The 21,219-nt window shown below is 39.5% G+C and overlaps 1 protein-coding gene and 1 non-coding gene across 19 annotated transcripts in view; both read right to left on the bottom strand.

Annotated features, from left to right (window-relative positions):
- Positions 1-3,823: 3,823 nt before the first annotated feature.
- Positions 3,824-3,879, bottom strand: MIR331 (microRNA mir-331). Its single transcript, NR_162606.1, has one exon. It is a non-coding gene; the product is annotated as a microRNA mir-331 (primary transcript).
- An 8,559-nt stretch (positions 3,880-12,438) lies between these two features.
- The window catches only part of VEZT (vezatin, adherens junctions transmembrane protein), a 90,704-nt gene continuing 81,923 nt past the window's right edge, over positions 12,439-21,219 (bottom strand). For 15 of the 18 annotated variants that reach the window (XM_008256901.4, XM_070052715.1, XM_051845768.2 and 12 more), the window contains 3 exons: positions 20,695-20,795; positions 17,024-17,231; positions 12,439-13,442 (listed from right to left, as the gene is read on the bottom strand). In XM_008256901.4, coding sequence (XP_008255123.1) covers positions 12,931-13,442; positions 17,024-17,231; positions 20,695-20,795 — 821 coding nt within the window. In that variant the 3' untranslated portion in view covers positions 12,439-12,930. Of the gene's footprint in view, positions 13,443-14,154; positions 14,488-17,023; positions 17,232-20,694; positions 20,796-21,219 lie in introns of those variants that run through there. The other 3 variants (XM_017342026.3, XM_017342027.3, XM_070052718.1) reach the window with 2 other exon arrangements.

Raw genomic sequence — 21,219 nt, 5'->3', positions numbered from 1 at the left:
TTTAGGACATCTGCCATTCTATGAGTCTGCTGCATCTCACACTTTTAATTAGAAAATCCCAGATAAAGGCCAAGTTATAAAATTTTCCCTTATATTTATTTCTTGCCTCAAAAGCTGTTCTGCAAAGAAGTGGATTATGTACTTAAAAGCTCAGTTCAAGAAAGGCTATATTCTCTTTAACCAGTATTTAGTTTACAGAGCCATTTTTGGAGTTGCTATAAAATGTTCCCAATAACGTAGGTAAACCTAGAAAGGTTCAAATAAATAATTTTGATTCAACTAATTCATGCAAGGAGAGCCACTGCATGTTAATGTCTGTCTTGGTGTCAATATGTCTTTTCTGTCAGGGAAGTCATAAAAAATACAATATGCTTAGATTGTATCCAGTGGTTGATGGCCACAGGGAATGGTAAAAATGGAAATATTAAATTTAAATGCTGTTTCTACTCTGATAATCATATGAGACACTTAAATGAACAAATAAAACTTGGACTAATGAATCAAAGGCTTTCCCAGGCAATCAGTCTTTTTTTTTTTTTTTTTTTTTTTTTTTTTTTTTTTTTTTTGTACATTAAATAAATACTAGGGGGCTGGTGCTGTGGCATAGCAAGTTAAGCTACCATCCATGGCGCTGGCTTCCCAAATGGGTGCTGGTTTGAGTCCCAGCTGCGCCACTTCTCATCCAGCTCTTTGTTAATGCACTTGGGAAAGTAGTGAAGATGGCCTAAGATGGGCCCCTGCACCCACATCAGAGACCTGGATGAAGCTCTTGGCTCTTGGCTTCAGCCTGGCACAGCCCTGGCCATTGTGGCCATTTGGGAAATGAACCAGTGGATAGAAGACATCTCTCTCTCTGCCTCTGCCTCTCTGTGACTTTGACCTTCAAATAGATGAATCTTAAAAAAAAATTCTAAAAATATTGTAATAGAAGAAAAATAGAGACAGAAGGAAGAATAAAAGGATTTTTACCTTTTGGCTGTTAATCCACATTGCAATAGCAGAATAAAAAGGGCAGACAATGGGTGGGCACTTTGCCCGGTGGTTGACACCAGTTAGGATGCCTGTATCCGCTACTGGAATGCCTGGGTTCAGTGCTGGCTTTGCTCTAGATTCCAGCTAACGTGCATCTCGGGAGACAGCAGGTGATGACTCAAGTAGTGGAGTCCCTGCCACCCATGTGGGCGACGTGGACTGTGTGCCTAGTTCCTGGTTTGGGCCTAGCCCAGCTTGGGCCCTTGCAATGGGAGTTCCCTCTCTCTGTCTCAGTTTCTCATATGAACAACAACAACAAAAATTTTTTAAAGGTACACACAAAAAAAGACATAAGGAATTAAAAAGTTTATTAGAGAGTTTTTTAAGCTTAGGGGCAGCAACAATGATATAGACATATACAAACCTATAGTTGGATTCTCGTAAAACCCTTTAAAGTAGTTGACAAAAAAATTCATTGTGATAAAATACAGAAAGTGGTTAAAGAAAGTACTGCATTAAAATGTTATAGATATTTTCACACCACATTCACAGCAGCATTATTCATAACAGCTAAGAGAAGGAAGCAACCCTGAAGTCCACTGACAGGTGAATGGACCAACAAAATATATGCAGTGTCATTCTGCCTTAAAAAGGAAGAAAGTCTTGTCCCAACCAGCATGATGGACCTTGAGGAATTATGCTAAGGGAAATAAGCCAGTTACCAAAAGACAAATACTGTCTGATTCCACTTGTATGAAGTAGCTAAAGTAGTCAGATTCATAGAAACAAAGTAGACTGGCACTTCTCAAGGAGTTATCAGGAACAAAAACGGGGAATTGTGCAGAATATCAGATTTGCAAAGTAAAAGGTTTTAAGATCTGTTTAATAACAATGTGTTTATACTTAACCTTACTGTACTGTACATTTAAAAATAGCCAAGATGGTAAAACTTATGTACAATTTTAAAAGATCATAACTGGAAGAAAAAAAAGAGGATCCCCCCATCTCTCAAAAGTTTGTAATCTCAAGTCTTCAGACGGGGTAGGCAATGTATAGTTCTAATATATAAAACAAGTGGTCAAAAAATTAAAATATCTCCAAAAATATTCTCAAATAATAATTTTAAAGATACAACTTAACACTCCACTAAGTATCTGAACTGAAGGCTGACTCTAAAAGCTTATTACATGAATAAGCCTTAACTCTTTAAACAGTTCACAAATTCCTATTTTCAGTGTTCATAATTAACAATGTTAAAATTGAGAGCAAAGATCCCGAAATATTGAGAACACATACTGTATATAACAGTAAGATGAGGTCACCCATTTCAGGCTATGTCAAGAAAGAAAACGAACTGTGCTCCAGATCAGTGCACTGATATAGGAAAATACTATGCAGAAAGGAGAACACAGAGAGAAGTGAAAACACAGTCAGACTTAGAACACAATAATAGAATCTATGGGACAAAGCATCCATAGTACAGAGTAACCACATGGTTAAACTCTTCAGACCGAACTTCACTAGACTCCAGCCTATTTTAAAGGACAACCAGTGTTGTGTGTGGTAAGGCTTGGAGGAATAGCATAATTTTAAGCACCTTTCACACATGTCACTATTTCAGACTTGGTCTAAATCTATTGCAAAAGCCACAAGAATACAGTCTCACTGTGTAACATATCTTTTGGACCTGGGTTCCTTTCATGCCTTTTCAGGAATCTTATCTTCCAAATTAAACAGAAAAATATAATGTGATTACCAGCAATACCACAGTTATGATAATGCAACCGAGTGAAGACTCAATTAAGTCAGAATATTTTAAAAAATACAGAGCAGGAAGGAAAATAAACTTTCTAAAAATTTGCAAAGTACTGATGAAAATATCAAGTATTAACCAATTCCACTACATAATCCTGGTTTATTTTTCATTAACAGAACAGAATCTCTAAATGGAACTATAAAATGTGAGATTCAAAAACAGATGAGAAGAAAAAGGCACTGGTCTCCAGAAACAAGATTTTCAAATCACTTGGCATTGGATCCAGAGGGCAAAGATCAACTGCCCCTCAAATCTACGATCAATTATTCAGTTATATAAAGTGGATATAATTTTGATGAGTAGAAAATGTTTAGGAAAATAAAAGCCATTAATTTTGGGGGACAACTTTTTGAGGAGGAGGGACTGATATTCTGTTTTTGTGGCTATGTTGCTTCAACTAAAAATAGATATCTGACCATAAAAGTTACAAGAACAACTCTTCTCACTGGCAAGTAATAGAACCATAGAGAATTTCAGTTATAAGAAATTATTGTAATGCCAAAGGCAGGAAAGAATTCATCATGTTGGGGGCCGGCGCCATGGCTCACTTGGTTAATCCTCCACCTGCGGCACCAGCATCCCATATGGGCGCCGGGTTCTAGTCCCAGTTGCCTTTCTAGTCCAGCTCTCTGCTGGGCCCGGGAAGGGAGTGGAGGATGGCCTAAGTGCTTGGGCGCCTGCACCTGCATGGGAGACCAGGAAGAAGCACCTGGCTCCTGGCTTCGGATCGGTATAGCTCCAGCCGTGGTGGCCATTTGGGGGGTGAACCAACAGAAGGCAGACCTTTCTCTTTGTCTCTCTCCCTCACTATCTAACTCTATCTATCAAATAAAAAAAAAAGTTAAAAAAAATTTACCATGTTACCAAATGCCATCCCACTAATTTTGAAGGGTTAACCAACCAGTTCTTGTGAAAAATGTAGGCACGCACACACAAATGTGAACCTTGGTGAACGTAGGGTGTCTGCTCAGCCTCAGGTCATCTTCAGTCTTCACACTCTCGATGCTCCGGGAATGATGCGCGAGTTTAGGTTGGTTCTAGGATAGGCCCAGGGGCCTGGTTTGATCTGGGATCCCTGGGACCATACCTAGAACAAACCCAAACAAAACCAAATTCCTTGGGAGTGCTCCCAGCTCAGGTTGCTTCTGGGCTTTTCACCCACATGGACCTCCAGAGCTGTACCAGGACCAGACACCAACCTTTAAGGGGTGGGAATAACATTTCTGGAGCGTTCTGTAAGTTGTCACATGCTAGTACTCTGCCTGAAGAAGTATGATTTAAGTCACAGTATGGACACAAAGTACAGGTTGGTGTGATAAAAGTGCAGAAAATACTTTGAGAAATGAGTTTATTTCCTTAGGAATTTACTTGGGGAGGGGAAAAAGGATATGCAATTATTTAGGATATTGTAAAAGAGTAAGCATGTAAAAGGTATACTTTAGTTCTAGAAAAAATGTTTAATTATCAACTCATTTGTATGCAGCCAGCTTTTAGGAATGCTATAAAAGTGAAAAACATAAAGGCTAAGATAGTACAACTATCCCTTACTTTAAAAAACCCTTAAGGAATAAGTATGAGAGGAAATATATTTTTTTACAACCATGTCTCATAGAAAATACCCATTTTTAAGATAACACAGGCAGAAGTACATAGAAACTTAAATACTGTTCTACTGCAATAACTTGTTACTAAATCAAAGTCAATACACAGGGATAAAACTAATGTCATTGCTGATAGGTTAGAATGTATTAAAATGTATAGTATTTCCAAGATCCCACAGGGATTTTAATTCACATATTTTAAGATATCCAAAAAAATCAATTCTTCCTGGAACCAGTATTGTGACACAGTGGGTTAAGTTGCCACTTAGGAAACTGGCATTGAAGTGGTGGTTCTCTGTTTCTGATCCAGTTCCCTGATAATGCGCCTGGGAAAGCAGATGATGGTGCAAGGTTGGGCCCCTCCCTGCCATTCATGTAGGAGACCCAGACGATGGAGCTCCAGGCTCCTGGCTTTGGCCTGGCCCAGACCCAGTTATTGTGGCCATCTGGGAAGTGAACCAGCAGATGGAAGCTCTCTCTGTCTCTTCCTTTGCATATTTCAAAAATAAATAATTACATCATTAAAAAATAAACTTTTCCTTATTCATGTTAAACTTGTGGGTGTGTGAATCCTCCTCTTGGCTTACAGTAATTACACTAAGTAGAATCATTTTTCTCTAAACTACAGCCAAAGAGAAGTTTTCTTCTTCTGTCACTAACCTTTGTTCAGATTGTGATTCTTCTGTGATAAGAGTCTCAACTCAAGAAACGGGTTTGGACCATCTGTTTTCTTAGGATTGTTATAACTCCTTCCCACTAGCATGGATAACTGAAAACTGACTGAGGCATGGTCATCAATTAATTGGCTGATTTTACAATTATTCTGTGTATGATGGATGCATGAGTCCATATGTAATTATTAAAATACAATCAACATGTTGGTAAAAATACAACTAAGCAGTCTGATGCTAAGAAATCCACTTCTAGATCGACTTAAATTTTACTTGTAAATATAACATGCAAATTTCATGTTTATTATTCAAGAGGAAAAAGTTATCTTTTTTGATTACTTCACAATTAAATAATAATTTGAACATGCAAATATAAAATCAAAATGGGAATTAGTCATTCAAATATCTATCAAGATCATTAGGTCTAATGCTGATAACTCAGTAATTTTTAATATACATAGTTTCCTTTGGTTGAAGAAAAATAAGCTGCTTTAAAAATGCAATGTAATAAAAGAATAAGTTCTTTGTGGTATTATTGCCTAGAGTTTATAAACTTTATTACTTTTCAGATCTCTGTGATCTAAGAATGAGTATTTCCTCATTTTTCAGAGTTTACTATGTATCTTGGAAATGCAGATCTATTTCTCTAAAACAAACAAACAAACAAAAGGACTAATACATGCTTAACACAATGTGGTATCCATCCAAATAGAAAACGCTGTATGAGCAGGCTGGTTTCAATCACAGCCAAAGAATTGCAGAATAAAGCTTAGTTTAGAGAAAGTAAAATATGGAAACAAAATGGCTTCTTCTGTACAAGAGCACCTCTTCTAACTTGAAAGCAGGTCTCTAATCCAGTAACTTCACTTATTTGAAAGACAGTAGGAGGCCTGCAGTGTGATGTATCGGATCAGGCCATCACTTAATGTCAGCATCCCAAATCAGAGTGCCAGTTTGAGTCCCAACTGCTCTGCTTCTGATCCACCTTCCTGCTAATGCACCTGGGAAAACAACAGGGGCTGGCCCAAGTACTTGAGCCCCTGTACCCACATGGGAGACCCAGATGGAGTTCCAGGATCTTGGCTTTGGCTGGAGGCCTGGCCCAGCCCTGTCCATGGTGGCCACTTGGGGAGTGAACTAGAGGATGGAAGATCTCTCTGTCTCTCCCTCTCTCTGTCTTAGTCACTGTCTTTAAAATAAATAAATAAATATTTATTTATTTAAAAAAAGACAGTAACGACACAAGTAGTGAGTAACAGATGCCACATATCCATAGACTTCATTGTAATCTGCTTCAGGTCCTCATTCTGAGTCTGTGTACCTTTATACAAAATTCTTACTGGCTTAGTCATCTGGTCTCTAAAACCAAAGGAGATCAGAAGGAACATTATGAAGACGGAGAAAGGCTTCTGCTAAAGGCACACTTAAGCAAGCAGTAATACAAATGGAGGAATCAGAAAGACTATTAAAAAATCAGGCCATAGTGCCAGCACTGTGGCATATAGCAGGCTAAGCCTCCGCCTGTGGCGCTGGTATCCCATAAGAGCACCGATTTGTGTCCCAGCTGCTCCTCTTCAGATCCAGCTCTCTGCTATGGCCTGGGAAAGCAGCGAAAGATGCCCCAAGTGTTTGGGCCCCTGTACCCACGTGGGAGACCTATAGGAAGCTCCTGGCTCCTGGCCTCAGCAGCCCAACCCAGGCCATTGAGGCCATTTGGGGAGTGAACCAGCGGACATCAGACCTTTCTCTCTGTCTTTCCCTCTCTCTGTCTGTAACTCTGCCTATCAAATAAATATATAAATTCTAAAAAAAAAAATAATAAGGACATGAAAACTAACACAAGTAGAGCAGAATGAAGTCATTTGGTACATGAATAGTTCCTAGTGTCTTATTATTCTATCAGCATATGATAACTACTGTCAGTAATGATTATTTGGATATCAAATGTATTTCATATGTTTACAAATTTTAAAGATTTCCTTCAGAAATTCCAAAAAAATTAAATGGTGAAAGAAGTCCAGAAGAAGTTCAGGCTTTATAGAAAACTGAGATATCCAGAATGACTTGATTCCCAAATATGCGAGTTAGCCAGTTCTTACTAAATTAGCCATGTTTCCTCTCAGAGAGGATAGTTTAGAATATGTGTTGAATATGAATGATTCTATAATATAAGTCTTGGTAAACAAAGTTAAAGCCAAATTTATAATCTGTATATTTTAAACCAGTATACTGTACTAAGTAAATGAGAAGAAAATATTTAACATTTTCTTTCTTTTTTTTTTTTTTTTTTTTTTGACAGGCAGAGTGGACAGTGAGAGAGAGAGAGAGAGAGAGAGAGAGAGAAAGGTCTTCCTTTTTGCTGTTGGTTCACCCTCCAATGGCCGCTGCGCTGATCCGGCAGGAGCCAGGTGCTTCTCTTGATCTCCCATGGGGTGCAGGGCCCAAGGACTTGGGCCATCCTCCACTGCACTCCCTGGCCACAGCAGAGAGCTGGCCTGGAAGAGGGGCAACCGGGACAGAATCCGGCGCCCCGACCGGTACTAGGACCCGGTGTTAGCTGGAGGATTAGCCTATTGAGCCGCAGCGACGGCTCTTAACATTTTCTTAAAAGACACAATGATTTATACAAAGATGAAAGTCAAATTTTCTTGTATAAATGAGTTCATTAATGTGGAGTCTTAGAAACAACAATATACAAAAACTGAATTAATAAAATATATGGCAGTCACACATTCAACCAAGTATTTTTAGCAAGTTCTTAGTAAAGATTAAGAGACAAAAGAATGCTAAGCAGCCAACAGGTCTCACAAAGTCCATGCACTTTACCAACACAAAAGCCCCTTATCCTTCCATAGATCTACTTACTCTTATTTTAGACACAATTCTAGCAAGCTTGGCAATCTGGCTTCTCAGTCCTCAGCAGATTAGAAGCAGCAAACTAGGGGCCTACTGCAGGATGCAGGCACACAAGACAGCGGCAAAAGTGACAGCTGATTATGAAGCAAGATAGAGAAACTGTGAAAAACAGACATAACGGGAAAAGCACACCAATATGAAGTCATGTAGGAAAGGGGCACGTAACATACATCTCAGTAGCCCTGGAGGGTGGATTTCTGTTTACCATCCCTGAAAACTACGATGTTCTTAAAGATCAAAATGTTAAATTGTATTTTATATACTCAAGGAAAAGTAGAGTAGAAAGCAAATTTAGTTACTAAACTGTTAAACTTAATAATTAAATGCATTTGCCTTATAGCTGAAAAATCAACTTATACAAGTTAATTACCCATAAATGGTGACAGAGAAATGAATTCTTATTGTAGTACTTAGCATTTTTCTCTATATTTTCCCTTTTAAAGTATTTGCATTTTCATTTTATAAGTGTAAACTATAGATATGTTCTTACAAACAGAATTGGGAAAATAAATCAATTGTTAGGCTTTGTTTGGTTGCCACTGGAAGCATGGTATCTACCTTACCTGAGCAAAACAACAGTCTTGTGAGTATTTAGTTTTTTTCTTGCTTTGATTGGGTATAGAATCAATGTACTATGATTAAACTAAATCAGTTTGAACTTGACTTCCCATATGACTTCTAATGATTTATCAAAATATTTCATATTTTCCATTACTGAAGGGAAGAGACAAGAGTCACTAGAGGAAAATGACTTCTACCATCTCTTCTGATGAATACTCTACTGACAAATCAGTTTGCAAAAACAAAACTGAAGTTGATGGTTTTCATGCTTTGACATTAAAAGCTTTCCAACTTTTATTATGTGAATCAGTGTATTACTGCCTTTTTTTAAAGAAAAACTGAGCTTTAAAAATTTTTACCTCTTTTATTAACATTTATAATCAGATCTTGCTTTTCCATCTCAGAAGTTTAATCTCCTTTTTAAGTATTTTTGAAAAGAAATCACATATATACATTAGTAGTTCAGAGAATTTGGGCTTTACTGGAAATATTCTCTCAAATGTTACTAGGATAGTTGCACTCAAAGCTTTTAAATGAAGGACATAATGGGTTGGGGGCTGGCACTGTGGCTTAGCTAGTAAAGCTCCTGCCTTTAGTGCCAGCATTCCGTATGGGTGCTGGTTCAAGTCTTGGCTGCTCCACTTCCCATTCAGTTCCCTGCTATTTAATGTGCCAGGGAAAGCAGAAGATGGCCCAAATGCTTGGGCCCCTTGCATCATGTGGGAAACATGGATGAAGCTCCTGGTTCCTGTTGTAGCCATTTGGGGAGAGAGTCTGCAGATGGAAGATCTCTCTTTCTCACACTCTTCCTTTCTCTCTCTTTGCCTCTCCCTCTCTCTCTGTAACTCTGGCACTGGCATCCCACATAGGCACCAGTTAGTGGCCTGGGAAAAGCAGTGGAAGATGGTGAAGGTGCTTGGGCCCCTGCATCCATGTGGGAGACTTGGAAGAACCTCCTGTCGCTCCTGGCTTCAGATCAGCCCAGCTCCAGCTAACACAGCCATTTGGAGTGTGAATCAGTGGATGGAAGACCCCTCTGTCTCTCCCTCTCTGTCTGTAACTTTGCCTCTCAATAAATAAATAAAACTTAAAAAAATAAATGAAGGATATAGCCTTTTTTTTGTATTAAAGCCTCAAACCTGTATTTCTAAATTTCACTAGTAATTTGCCTTAAAAGTGTTTCTCCTGACTTAATTGTCTCCAATAAATTAAGAACTGAAACTTGACTCAGTGCATCAGTTCTTAATAAAATATATTCATCTGAATGGGGATGTAACTTGCAAAGTTGGATAGTACACACAGCTCTTGAAACTAAGCAGAGAATTGCAAATCAAAGCAAGGTCTGGGCAGGCCCTAGGTATGCAGTACACAGAGTTTTAGTGAAGGCTGAAAACAAAGGATTTAAGGGATGATAACTAGCACCAGGTCATTTACTGCCTTCCCCACCTCTAGGCAAGGGTAAAACTCCTTCAAAAGTGATCTAAATAACTTCTCACATTCTTCCAGTAAGTGGCACGTTTGTCCTGGCCAAACTATGGAAATACTCCTATTAAAGCTGTGAGGATGCTACTCCTAAAAGACTGTATTGTGAAAAATAATACTGTAAAATTGCAAAAGCACAATTAGAAGATTTTGTTCCTAAAATGTTTTCCCTAAAGGGTTGCTTCTGAATGTAGAATGGCCATTAGAAAAAGTATTCCAAAGCATAACAGAAAGTTAAATATTCTAAGAAAAAAACAAACAAGAACACCTTCTTAAATAAGACCTCTGCTATATTCTGATGCAGTTTTTCTCAGAAGAGAAAATTAGCCATAGGATTTTCACAGATACTATAAAATTTTGAAAGCTACAGAAAAAAGGATCATTCAGATAAAGTTTCAAGATCTTTAAACAATCATTTTATAGAGTTTTCATAGAAGTAAGTGACAACTAGTGGATAGGACAGATCAGTCTGGAAGATTGAGAATTCTGGATTAAAAATATTTAGTGTTTCAAAATTAAAAAGGATCAGAGAGCACTAAATAATACTGATGCAATAGAATGAAGAAACTTCTCCCAAACTGGTACAATAAAAACAAAGTGTAATACATGAACTTAAAAAGATCAAACTAATTCTTCCTGTGTGTGGTTACAGGTTAAGGGAAAGAAAACAATTTTTTCTGTAACTGCTTCTTCTACTGAATTGGCACACTAAGTAAATAATTTAAAATAAAGGTGTAAACTTTGGGCTGGCACTGTGGCATAGAGGGTAAAGCTGCTGCCTGCATCCCTTATGGGCATTGGTTCAAGTCCCAGCTGCTCCACTTCCAATCCAGCTCCTTGCTAATGTTTGAAATTTTCCTTTCCTGGGAAAGCAGCAGATGGCCTTGGGTCCCTGTACCCTTATGGGAGACCCGGTTGAAGCTCCTGGCTTCGGACCAGCCCAGCTCTGGCCATTGTGGCCATTTGGGGAGTGAATTAGTGGATGGAAGATCTGTCTCTCCCTCTCTTTGTAACTCTGCCTTTTGAATAAAATAAATCTTAAAACAAACACACACAGGGCTGGCACTGTGGTCTAGTGGGTAAAGCTGCTGCCTGCAGTGCCGGCATCCTATACGGGTGCTGGTTCGAGTTCTGGCTGCTCCACTTCCTATCCAGCTCTCTGCTATGGCCTGGGAAAGCAGAAGATGGCTTAAGCTCTTGGGCCCCTGCACTCGCATGGGAGACCTGGAAGAAGCTCCTGGCTCGTGGCTTCGGATGGACACAGCACCGGCTGTTGCAGCCAATTGGGGAGTGAACCAGCAGATGAAAGACCTCTCTCTCTCTCTGCCCCCCAACCTTTCTGCCTTTCCTTCTCGCTCTGTATAACTCTGACTTTCAAGTAAAATAAATGAATCTTTAAAAAAAAAAATCCAAACGTGGATCTGTTAAAAAAAAAATGTAAACTCAAGTATTATTATTTAGGAATATAATACTTACAAAACAAAACTTTTTTTCTTGAGATTTAGCTTCTTATAAGTAGTAAAACTAGGCCTATAGTAAGGTGTTGCTCCTTAATTATGGATAAAGTCACAAAAACTTGATGAAAGCAAAAATCATCTATAGTACACAGAATCCTTTCTATTCATATAAAGCAGAACCAAGTTTTTTTCCTCAGGATTAAAAAATAAATTTCCTTAGGTTACTGAAAATAAAAATCCTCTTCAGTGAAAATAAGTTTACTCACTAAAAAACTTTTATAATAAGTTACAGAAATTTGGATGTGTTTCTTAACTCTGAAAACAATCTAGATCATTCATCAGGTAGTTTCCTTTGTAGGACAGCAGGACAAATTGAGTTACTCCCACATCTCCTCCATATATTGTCTATAAGCTATGTCAGTGCACAGGAGCCACAGGTCTCACAGAATACACCCCTGAAAATATCACTCTTTGAAAATGTAATCATAATACAAAACAGACGAGACTGGCCAATTTGGAAACCAATCTCTTTAAGAAGTTTTTTAAATGAAGTTATGGAGACAAGAATGCTTTCCAGTTAGCTGAAAGGCGTTTCCCGAGTCTTAGTAAGGTGTACAGGACTAGAAAACAGCAGCACTGTGACTTGCTTGTATTAATGGCACCAAATTACCTGTAAATAAACTGACACAAAGAACTTTATGCTCAGCTGGGGATGGGGTAGGGGTGGGAGGCCTGTAGAGCACTTCAACATCATCTCTTAGTTGCAACAAGAACAAAGAAGTGGTGAATGAAAAAATTGGAAGGGTAATCTTTAAAATGGTACGATGTTTTTTCTTTTGAGGATGATTAGGACATCTTAAAATTAACTCCTGAATACACAAATGAACAAGGAAACATAAGTCAAAACCCCAGTACCTTTGAAACTAATTTTTAGTTTAGTTCCAAACCCCAGCACACATCAATTGTATGAATTTTTTTTATTCAGAACCTGTATCTTCAAGACTGGTAGAAACAAAATACAAACAACTTGTTATTAACATAATAGCTGCAGTTGTTAACTGCAAGAATACAGTATAAAGGAGTATTACCAAATGTCAATTTTCTTGCAATGAAATTATCCCAGTCACCTTATGGGTAGCAAATTCTAGCAAGAAATGATAAATTCATTTCTTATTAAAAGTACTTAAAGAATTTCCAAGATCGATCAGTGTGCCACAAATAAAATAGCAGTTTATTCAAAACAGCCCTTACCTTTCTCTTATTTTCCTAAAAGATCTGCCATGTACAGGTAACTACTAATTTCAAATTGGTTCCTCGAACCAGGGTTCTTCCTGTAAATTCACATCTTAGCTTTATAGATAGTAAACTTACACTCATTTTCCCTTTCCAGTCTTGAAGCTAAAACACTTTCGTATAAGGAACAATCTAAAACCACTTCATGAGAATCTTGGTTCTTATTTTTCTTCTACTTCATCAGCATTTCCTTCTATTATTTGTTCTTCCTCGTCATCGCCAAAAGTCTGTTCCTGCATGGTGGTAAAGGAGAAAGATCTAGCAGCCACTTCTGCGGCGAGGCCAGCAGTGAAGGTAAAATCTGGTGACAGCTGTAGCCGTGCCAGTCTCTGCTTAATAGAGGGCTGTAAAGAGTCCCTGGCAGTCGTAGGAGCAGTGACCAGGCCACCTCCATCTGCCTGCTGTGATTCATTTTCAGTCTCACTCTGGTAACACAGTCTTTCTTCGGTTCCTTGGAGGAAGAGTTCGTTTGCAGAAGTGTCTTTATTTTTACCCTCTAGAGGGTTTTCACAGAAATACTCAGTCCTACTTACTTCATTGTCAGTTATGGGGGGTTTATTATTTTCCTCTTCAGTATCATTGTTACTGACTTTTCCCATATCTGAATTCACTGATGATTCTGAAATACTTATGGGTTCCACTGGGTCTACAGGAGACAAGGATTTCAATACAGCTTCAAAGAAAAAAAAAAAAGAAAAATAATAACTAAGGACTCATCAATGACTTAAACTTTAACTTAAGCTTCTTATATTTTTATCTTAAAAAGAACAATAAATAAACAAATGAATAAATAAAAGCTAAATAAAGCTATCTAGAAAAATCAGTGAAATTTTATAAATGCTGGAATCTTTACCTGAGATAAAATGCCTATGAGGTGAAACAAAATGGGGATTTGATGAGGTTTTGAGACATCTCACATATTATCTTATTCAAAATATTAAAGCAGTGGTTCTTAAAGTGTGGTCCCTGAACTAACAACACTAGTCATGACTAGGAATTTGTTAGAAACGTAAATTCTTGGACCCCATTTCCAGGCCTACTGATCTAGAAACTCTGGGAGTGTAGGGCAGTTATTTTCCCAAGCCCTCTACTTGATTCTGATGTACACTATCATTTGAGAACCACTGCGTTCAAGAATAAGAATGTGTCAGATAAAAAGCCCAAAGTAATCCAGATAATAATATCTTCAACATGTATATATTTAAAAGTTAAAACTGCTTGGGAAAAATTTTAAATTACTTGCTAAGACCTTAATGAAAGTAAAATAAAGCCATAACTTCTATCTACTGATAGTGCCACAGAAAAGTACAAATGAAATAAAATCTGCATTCAAGATCAATTACTGTACAAAGTGTTAAACACATAAACATAACATATATCCATACGGCTGAAGTTGTCCTTGCATGGAAAATGAAGTTTTATTTAGCCCCTCTTGATGTTAGTAGGCAGTGGGTTGCTTGCTAGGCAGTCTCTCCTCCCAGCATGAGGGGTTAGTACAATACAATATATTATGACGGAAGAAGCATGACGGAAGACAAAAAAGTGCTTCTTGAAGATCTGGCGTGTATTTTAAAAATATTTTTGTAAAACATGTCCAGTTCCAAGAAATATCCCTAAGCTGCAGTAACTCCACTATAGAAGCAGCAACAACAGAAAAAAATGGCCACAGCAGGTTCCAGTGCAGAATTTCCCTCTCTAATTCCATTCGGACTTTACCCCTGTAGGCAGAGATGAAAACAGCTCTGGAAGATGTACTGAAATTATTCATGGGAAAAGCATTTTATGGTATCAGCAGCTTTTAACTTATTTCCACAAACCAATACAGCATTATTGCCTTTTTAAATGCAAACTGCACAAAAGCACATACCTGAAAAAAAGACATTTTCTCTCACTCATATACCTTTGCACATAATGTCAATAGGAGAATTTTAAAGCTATATGAAGAAAATGCTACACAATTAAAAGATATAAGCTTATGTACAATGCTGTTTCCAGTCATTATGAACATTTTTAGTTTATAAGTCTGCTAGTTTTTAAAAAATGCAACATCTCGCATTAGAAGTTGATTGATAGTCATTTTATTGCTAATTAAATGGAGGGATATAATTTGTATAATGGGAGGATCAATTTTCAAGAGTGTTAGAATGCAAGCCCCTAAGAGGTAGTCATTTGTTTCTCTTGATCTATACACTAGGGGATATAGCAGTAAATGGTTCCTGGCATAAAAAAGGTTATGCAATAACTACTTGTTGAATAATTTCTGAATGAAAGCTATGAGGGATAATAAAGTCCCTATTGGGGACTGTAATTTAGTAAAAGAGATAAAACTAACTGAATATAGGAAAAACAATAGTACCAAAACCAGCATACCATTAATTTCTGATTTACGTACGATCAATAAATGAACAGATTGCTGGAACTTCCTGTCTTTACTGCTGCTTCTAATCACTTCCCTTCTCTGCTCCATGCTTTGCTGCTCAAGACCTCCTTTCTGTTTCACTCAGTGCCCTCTGGTACAAAGGTCTACGGTGGCAGGAGAAGCAGCAGGGTGGAGCAGTCAGAGAAGGTTTCATGGAGGAGGAACGGGTAGGGCAGACAGATTTCCGAGTAATGGGATAAGCATGATTTTTTTCTCATGATAAATATGGCATGCTCGTAGAACTGTAGTCTACTAGGTAAATGTAAACTGGGGAAGATTATCTACAGTAGAAACAGGGGGAAATATAATTGAATACAACTGAATTCTTAAAATGGAGAGCTGAAACTCAGAAAAGGAGTTTGGATTTAATTCGGTAAGAAATGGGGAATGACTATAGGATGTAAGATAGAAAAAGCCATTATCAATGTATTATTTGAGAAAAATCTGGAAAAGAGCTTAAAAGACAGTTTAGAAGAAACAAGTACTGAAAATGGAAATCATCTAAGAGGCTGTTAGAATGTTGAGCATAATCTAGTGAGGGGACCAAGGGGTACAATGAAGAAAGATAAAAAGATAAAACCAAGAAAGGTAGATGTGGATAGGGGAAAAAGGAAGGGCTGCGGAGAGGAGAAGGGAGGGGAGGGGAGGGGAGGGGAGGGGAGGGGAGGGGAGGGGAGGGGAGGGGAAGGGAGGCCAGAGGACCCTGAATTGCTTTCAGAAGTATAGGCAATCTATATACTTTTAGCAAGAATGGAATCTATATACTTCTAGCAAGAATGGAAGTTCCATTCTGCCCTCTTAGAAATCCACAGGAATTAGCTAGCTTAATATTGTCAATTATTAAGCGTTCCCTCATTTCCTCTCCTGCTGCTCATGAGGAGCGACTGAAGAAAAGAAAGGCAAGAAACCCCACGGCGTTTTAAAGTTAACATGTCACACTACCAGCCATCAAACTTGGCCAGAGTGTGGACATGGTGTACACAGAAGCAGATCCCCTCTTCCATCTACTAAAGTGCTCAAACCATTCAAGTAACTCTGATGATGTGGTTAATGTCCTAGATCTTTTTTTTTTTTTTTTTTTTTTTTTTTTTTTTTAGACAGGCAGAGTTAGACAGTGAGAGAGACAGACAGAGAGAAAGGTCTTCCTTCCGTTGGTTCACCCGCCAAATGGCCAAATGGCCAACATGGCCGGTGCGCTGCGCTGATCTGAAGCCAGGAGCCAGGTGCTTTTCCTGGTTTTCCACGCAGGTGCAGGCGCCCAAGCACTTGGGCCATCCTCCACTGCACTCCCGGGCCACAGCAGAGAGCTGGACTGGAAGAGGAGCAACTGGGACTAGAACCCAGTGCCCATATGGGATGCTGGCACTGCAGGCGTAGGATTAACCAAGTGAACCATGGCGCCGGCTCCAAATGTCCTAGGTCTTAATACACTTTTTTCAATAATGCACACAGAGTTATTAATTTTGTACTTCAATGAGGTATTTTTAGTATCTTAATATACGGCCAACAAAGTTTCAATTCCCAAATTCACTACATTTGAAAATGACATTTTATTTAAAATACTTCAAATTGTTCAACTCACTGCTCATTTCAAAACAAATTTAGTAAAAAATTAAATAACTGATGAAAAAAGCATGACTAACTTTTTCTAATGGGTTCTATCTATTCTTTTATTGATCAAATTGACTTTGTGCCCAGAAAAAAAAAGAACTGTGCTTACTGGTGGATCCCTAAAATTAAAGCCATAGGAATTCTATTGTTAAAATAAAACTCATGGTTCAAGAAAAAACAGCTCCTATACTGAAATAACCTTCTCCATTGAAGTCAGTGCTTACCATGATCACTAAATAGAAGCTGTTTCCATTTCTGCCTTTCCGCCTCCGAAGCTTTAAATCCCAGCACAGACTTTAACTCTTGGAGCACCCTCTTGGATTCTTCCTGCTCACGCTTCTGTCTCTCTTTGTCTTCTTGAGACAAGTAATAAAAATCATCTTTTCTGAAATCACTGTCCATATCTACATCATCTACATAAGCTTCTAATTCCTGAAAACGAATAAAAGAAAAGGCTCTTTAAGCAGTGTTCTAGTAACAGTCATTTACATCTACCTACCCATCTTACAGATTATAAAATGAAGGCCTGCTGTTGGCACAGGTCATTCAGGGGCAGGGAAGCAAACACACAGATAATTTGAAACCTTTGAAAAAAAAAATCTGATACTCAAAAAAGTTGTGGATAAGAAAGCTCAACAACATCAATGGTTATTTTCCCACTCTTATACCATCCAATAGGTAAGATTACTATAGTTACTTGATATGGCAAAATTTTAAGGGCTGGATGTTTGGGGAGGTGATAGACATGTTAATCTTCTTGTGATAGACATTTGAGTTTCTTTTTTTTTTTTTTTTTTTTTTTTAAGATTTATTTATTTATTTGAAAGTCAGAGCTACACAGAGAGAGGAGAAGCAGAGATAGAGAGAGGTCCTCCACCCAATGGCTCGCCCCCAATTGGCCGCAACAGTTGGAGCTGCACTGATCTGAAGCCAGGAGCCAGGAACCTCCTCCGGGTCCCCGACATGGATGCAGGGGCCCAAGGACTGGGGTCATCCTTTACCACTTTCCCATGCCACATGCCACAGCAGAGCCGGATTGGAAGTGGAACAGCCGGGTCTTTTTTTTTTTTTTTTTTTAATTTATTTATTAGACAGATAGATTTAGTGAGAGAGAGAGACATTGTGAAAGGTCTTCCTTCTGTTGGTTCACCCCCCAAATGGCTGCCACGGCTGGAGCTACGCTGATCCGAAGCCAGGAGCCAGGTGTTTCTTCCTGGTCTCCCATGCAGGTGCAGGGCCCAAGCACCTGGGCCATCCTCCACTGCCTTCCCAGGACACAGCAGAGAGCTGGACTGGAAGAGGAGCAACCGGGACTAGAACCCAGTGCCCATATGGGATGCTGGTGCCTCAGGCCAGGGCCTTAACCCACTGAGCCACAGCGCAGGCACCGACATTTGAGTTTCTTTCCAACTTCCCAGGAAGTTTGAATACTCTTCCTAGAATTAGGAAATACCTTATCTTATGGTTCTCCGTGTCTAACACAGAGAGTAGGATACTTGCATATTACTCAATCTTCCCTGCAGTTCAAGGTCAGGCAATGACCCAGGACGCTGCAATAAGATGCACCTGTATCAGATCTGATTGGGAAGTTTAATGTTAACAGAAGCAGGCATTTTGAGGTATTCATTCTGGCAAGGAAGGTAGCAGATCAAGTTTCCAGAGGCAGCAGTTCTGAGGGTAGTTTTTTTTTTTTTTTTTAATGTTAAGATTTATTTATTTATTTGAAAGGCAGACCATCAGAGAGAGAGAGAGAGAGAGAGAGAGAGAGAGAGAGAGAGAATCTTCCATCTGCTGGTTCACTCTCCAAATGCCCACGATAGCCGGGGATGGGTCAGGCTGAAGCCAGAAGCCAGGAACTCTATCTGGATCTCCTATATGGTGTGGCAGGGGTCCAAGGACTTGGGCCATCATCTGCTGTTTCCACATGCATTAGGAGGAAGCAGAATTGGAAGTGCAGCAGCCAGAACTTGAACTGGAATTCCCAATATGAACCAGCAGATGGAGGACCTCTCTCTTTCTTTCCCTCTCTTTGTAACTGCCTCTCAAATAAATAAATAACTCTTTACCAAAAAATTGCTTATTTGGCCTTTTGCAATATTCTGTAAGTTATCTTTTATATATTTTTTTCTTTTTTTTTGGCCAGGCAGAGTTAGACAGTGAGAGAGAGAGAGACAGAGTTATAGACAGTGAGAGAGAGAGACAGAGAGAAAGGTCTTCCTTTGCCGTTGGTTCACCCTCCAATGGCCACAGCGGCTGGTGCATCGTGCTGATCCGATGACAGGAGCCAGGTGCTTCTCCTGGTCTTCCGTGCAGGTGCAGGGCCCAAGGACTTGGGCCATCCTCCACTGCACTTCCTGGCCACAGCAGAGAGCTGGCCTGAAAGAGGGGCAACTGGGACAGAATCTGGCGCCCTGACCGGGACTAGAACCTGGTGTGCCGGCACCACAGGCGGAGGATTAGCCTATTGAGCCGTTGTGCCAGCTGATAATGTGTCTTAAGCAAAGGAAGCTTTCTTTAAGATGAGCAAAAGAAGTCTTTGTCAATAACTAAGGCAATCAATAAAAATCTGTTCTTTAAAATGAGGTACAACATACATGCAGTTAAGTGCATAATTTTTTTTAAAGATTATTTATTGGGGCCAGCGCTATGGCGTTAGTGGGTAAAATGGCTGCCTGAAGTGCCAGCATCCCATATGGATGCTAGTTCGAGTCCCAGCTGTTCCACTTCCGATCCAGCTCTTTGCTATGGCCTGGAAAAGCAGTGGAAGATGGCCCAAGTTCTTGGGTCCCTGCACCTGGTGGGAGACCTGGAAGAAGCTCCTGGCTCCTTGCTTCAGATTAGCACAGCTCTGACCGATGCGGCCAAATGGGAAGTGAACCAGCGGATGGAAGATCCATCCATCCATCCATCTCTCTCTCTCTCCCCCGCCTCTCCTCTCTCTGTGTAACTCTGACTTTCAAATAAAATAAATAAATCTTAAAAAAAGATTATTTATTTAAGGGGTGGTGTAGTAGGTTAAGCCTCTGCCTGCAGCACCCGCAATCCCATATAGACACAGGTTTGAGTCCTGGATGTTCCACTTATGATCCAGCTCCCTGCTAATGCCCTGGGAAGGCAGCGGAAGATGGCCCAAGTGCTTTGGCTCCTGTACCCATGTGGGAGACCTGGAAGAAGCTATACCCACTACACACAGTGCACAAATGTCTAGGATTTACATACTGGTGACCACCACTGAGATCAAGCTGAAACATTTAGGCCAGGTATTATGGTACAGAGCATTAAGCTGTTTCCTGCGACGCTGGCATTCCATACTGGAGTATTAGTTCAAGTTGCTTCCAATCCAGCTCCCTGCTATTGTGCCTGAGAAAGCAGGTGAGGATGACCCAAGCACCTGGGTCTCTGCCATCCATGTGGTCAGAGCTCCAGGCTCCTGGTTTCGGCCTGGTCCAGCTTCAGCCATTGTGGCCATTTGGGGAGTGAACCAGCAGATGAAAGATCTCTTACTGTGTCTCTTCCTTCTCAATGTCACTCTGCCTTTCAAATAAATTATATCTTAAAAAAAAAAAAAAAAAAAAGATGAAGTATTTCCAGCAACTCAGAAGGTACCTATGACAATGCACTGATTTTTACTGTGTTTAATCACTTTTAAAAGCTTTTAAGAAATGGACAATTAGATATACGTAACAAGGAAACCTGACAGTGGTTCAAGTGACTGAAACTGAAGGCACTAAAAATAAATTATTTGATATAAATCCAATACATTATGCTGTAATTCGGAAGCTCATTGGAGACAGTGATTCAACAAGTTATTTGACAATTATCCATGTCACTTAACAGAAAGTTAGATAGAATGTGAAACTCTTCTTCAGGAACAAAAAGTAATTTTCACCCTTACCTGTTCTTCAGGGATTGGATCTTTATCTGCAATGTGCAGAGTGGGCTGGGTCAAAGGTACCACAGTACAATGTGGGTTTTCACATGCGACTTCAGGCTTGCCTTAAAAAGAGGTGGAGAGAATAAAAATAATAAATAGGCTACCAGAAATGAGTGAACATCTAATAAAAATCACCTTTGATACCAATGCCCTGTCAATTTCATAGTTCAACTTGTTCTAATTATAACTTTTTATTTCTAAAAGATTAAAGAGGGGCCGGCCAGCGCTGTGGCAAAGTGGGTAAAGCCGGAGCCTGTACACGGCCACTGGCAGTAGTCTTGGCTGCTCCACTTCTGATTCAGCTCCCTGATAATGGCCTGAAAAAGCAGCAGAAGATGGCCCAAGTGCTTGGCCACCTGCACATCCATGGGAGACCTGGAAAAAGCTCCTGGCTCCTGGCTTTGGACTGGCCCAGCTCTGGCTGGAGAGTGACTCAGCAGATGGAATTCTCCCTCCCCGCCACCCCTTCTCCTTCCCTAAGTCTGC

Source organism: Oryctolagus cuniculus, chromosome 11 (assembly GCF_964237555.1).
Source record: "Oryctolagus cuniculus chromosome 11, mOryCun1.1, whole genome shotgun sequence".
NCBI classification, from domain to species: Eukaryota; Metazoa; Chordata; class Mammalia; order Lagomorpha; family Leporidae; genus Oryctolagus; species Oryctolagus cuniculus.
Note: the sequence above shows the minus strand (reverse complement) of the source record. Positions and strands in the feature narration are given on the sequence as shown.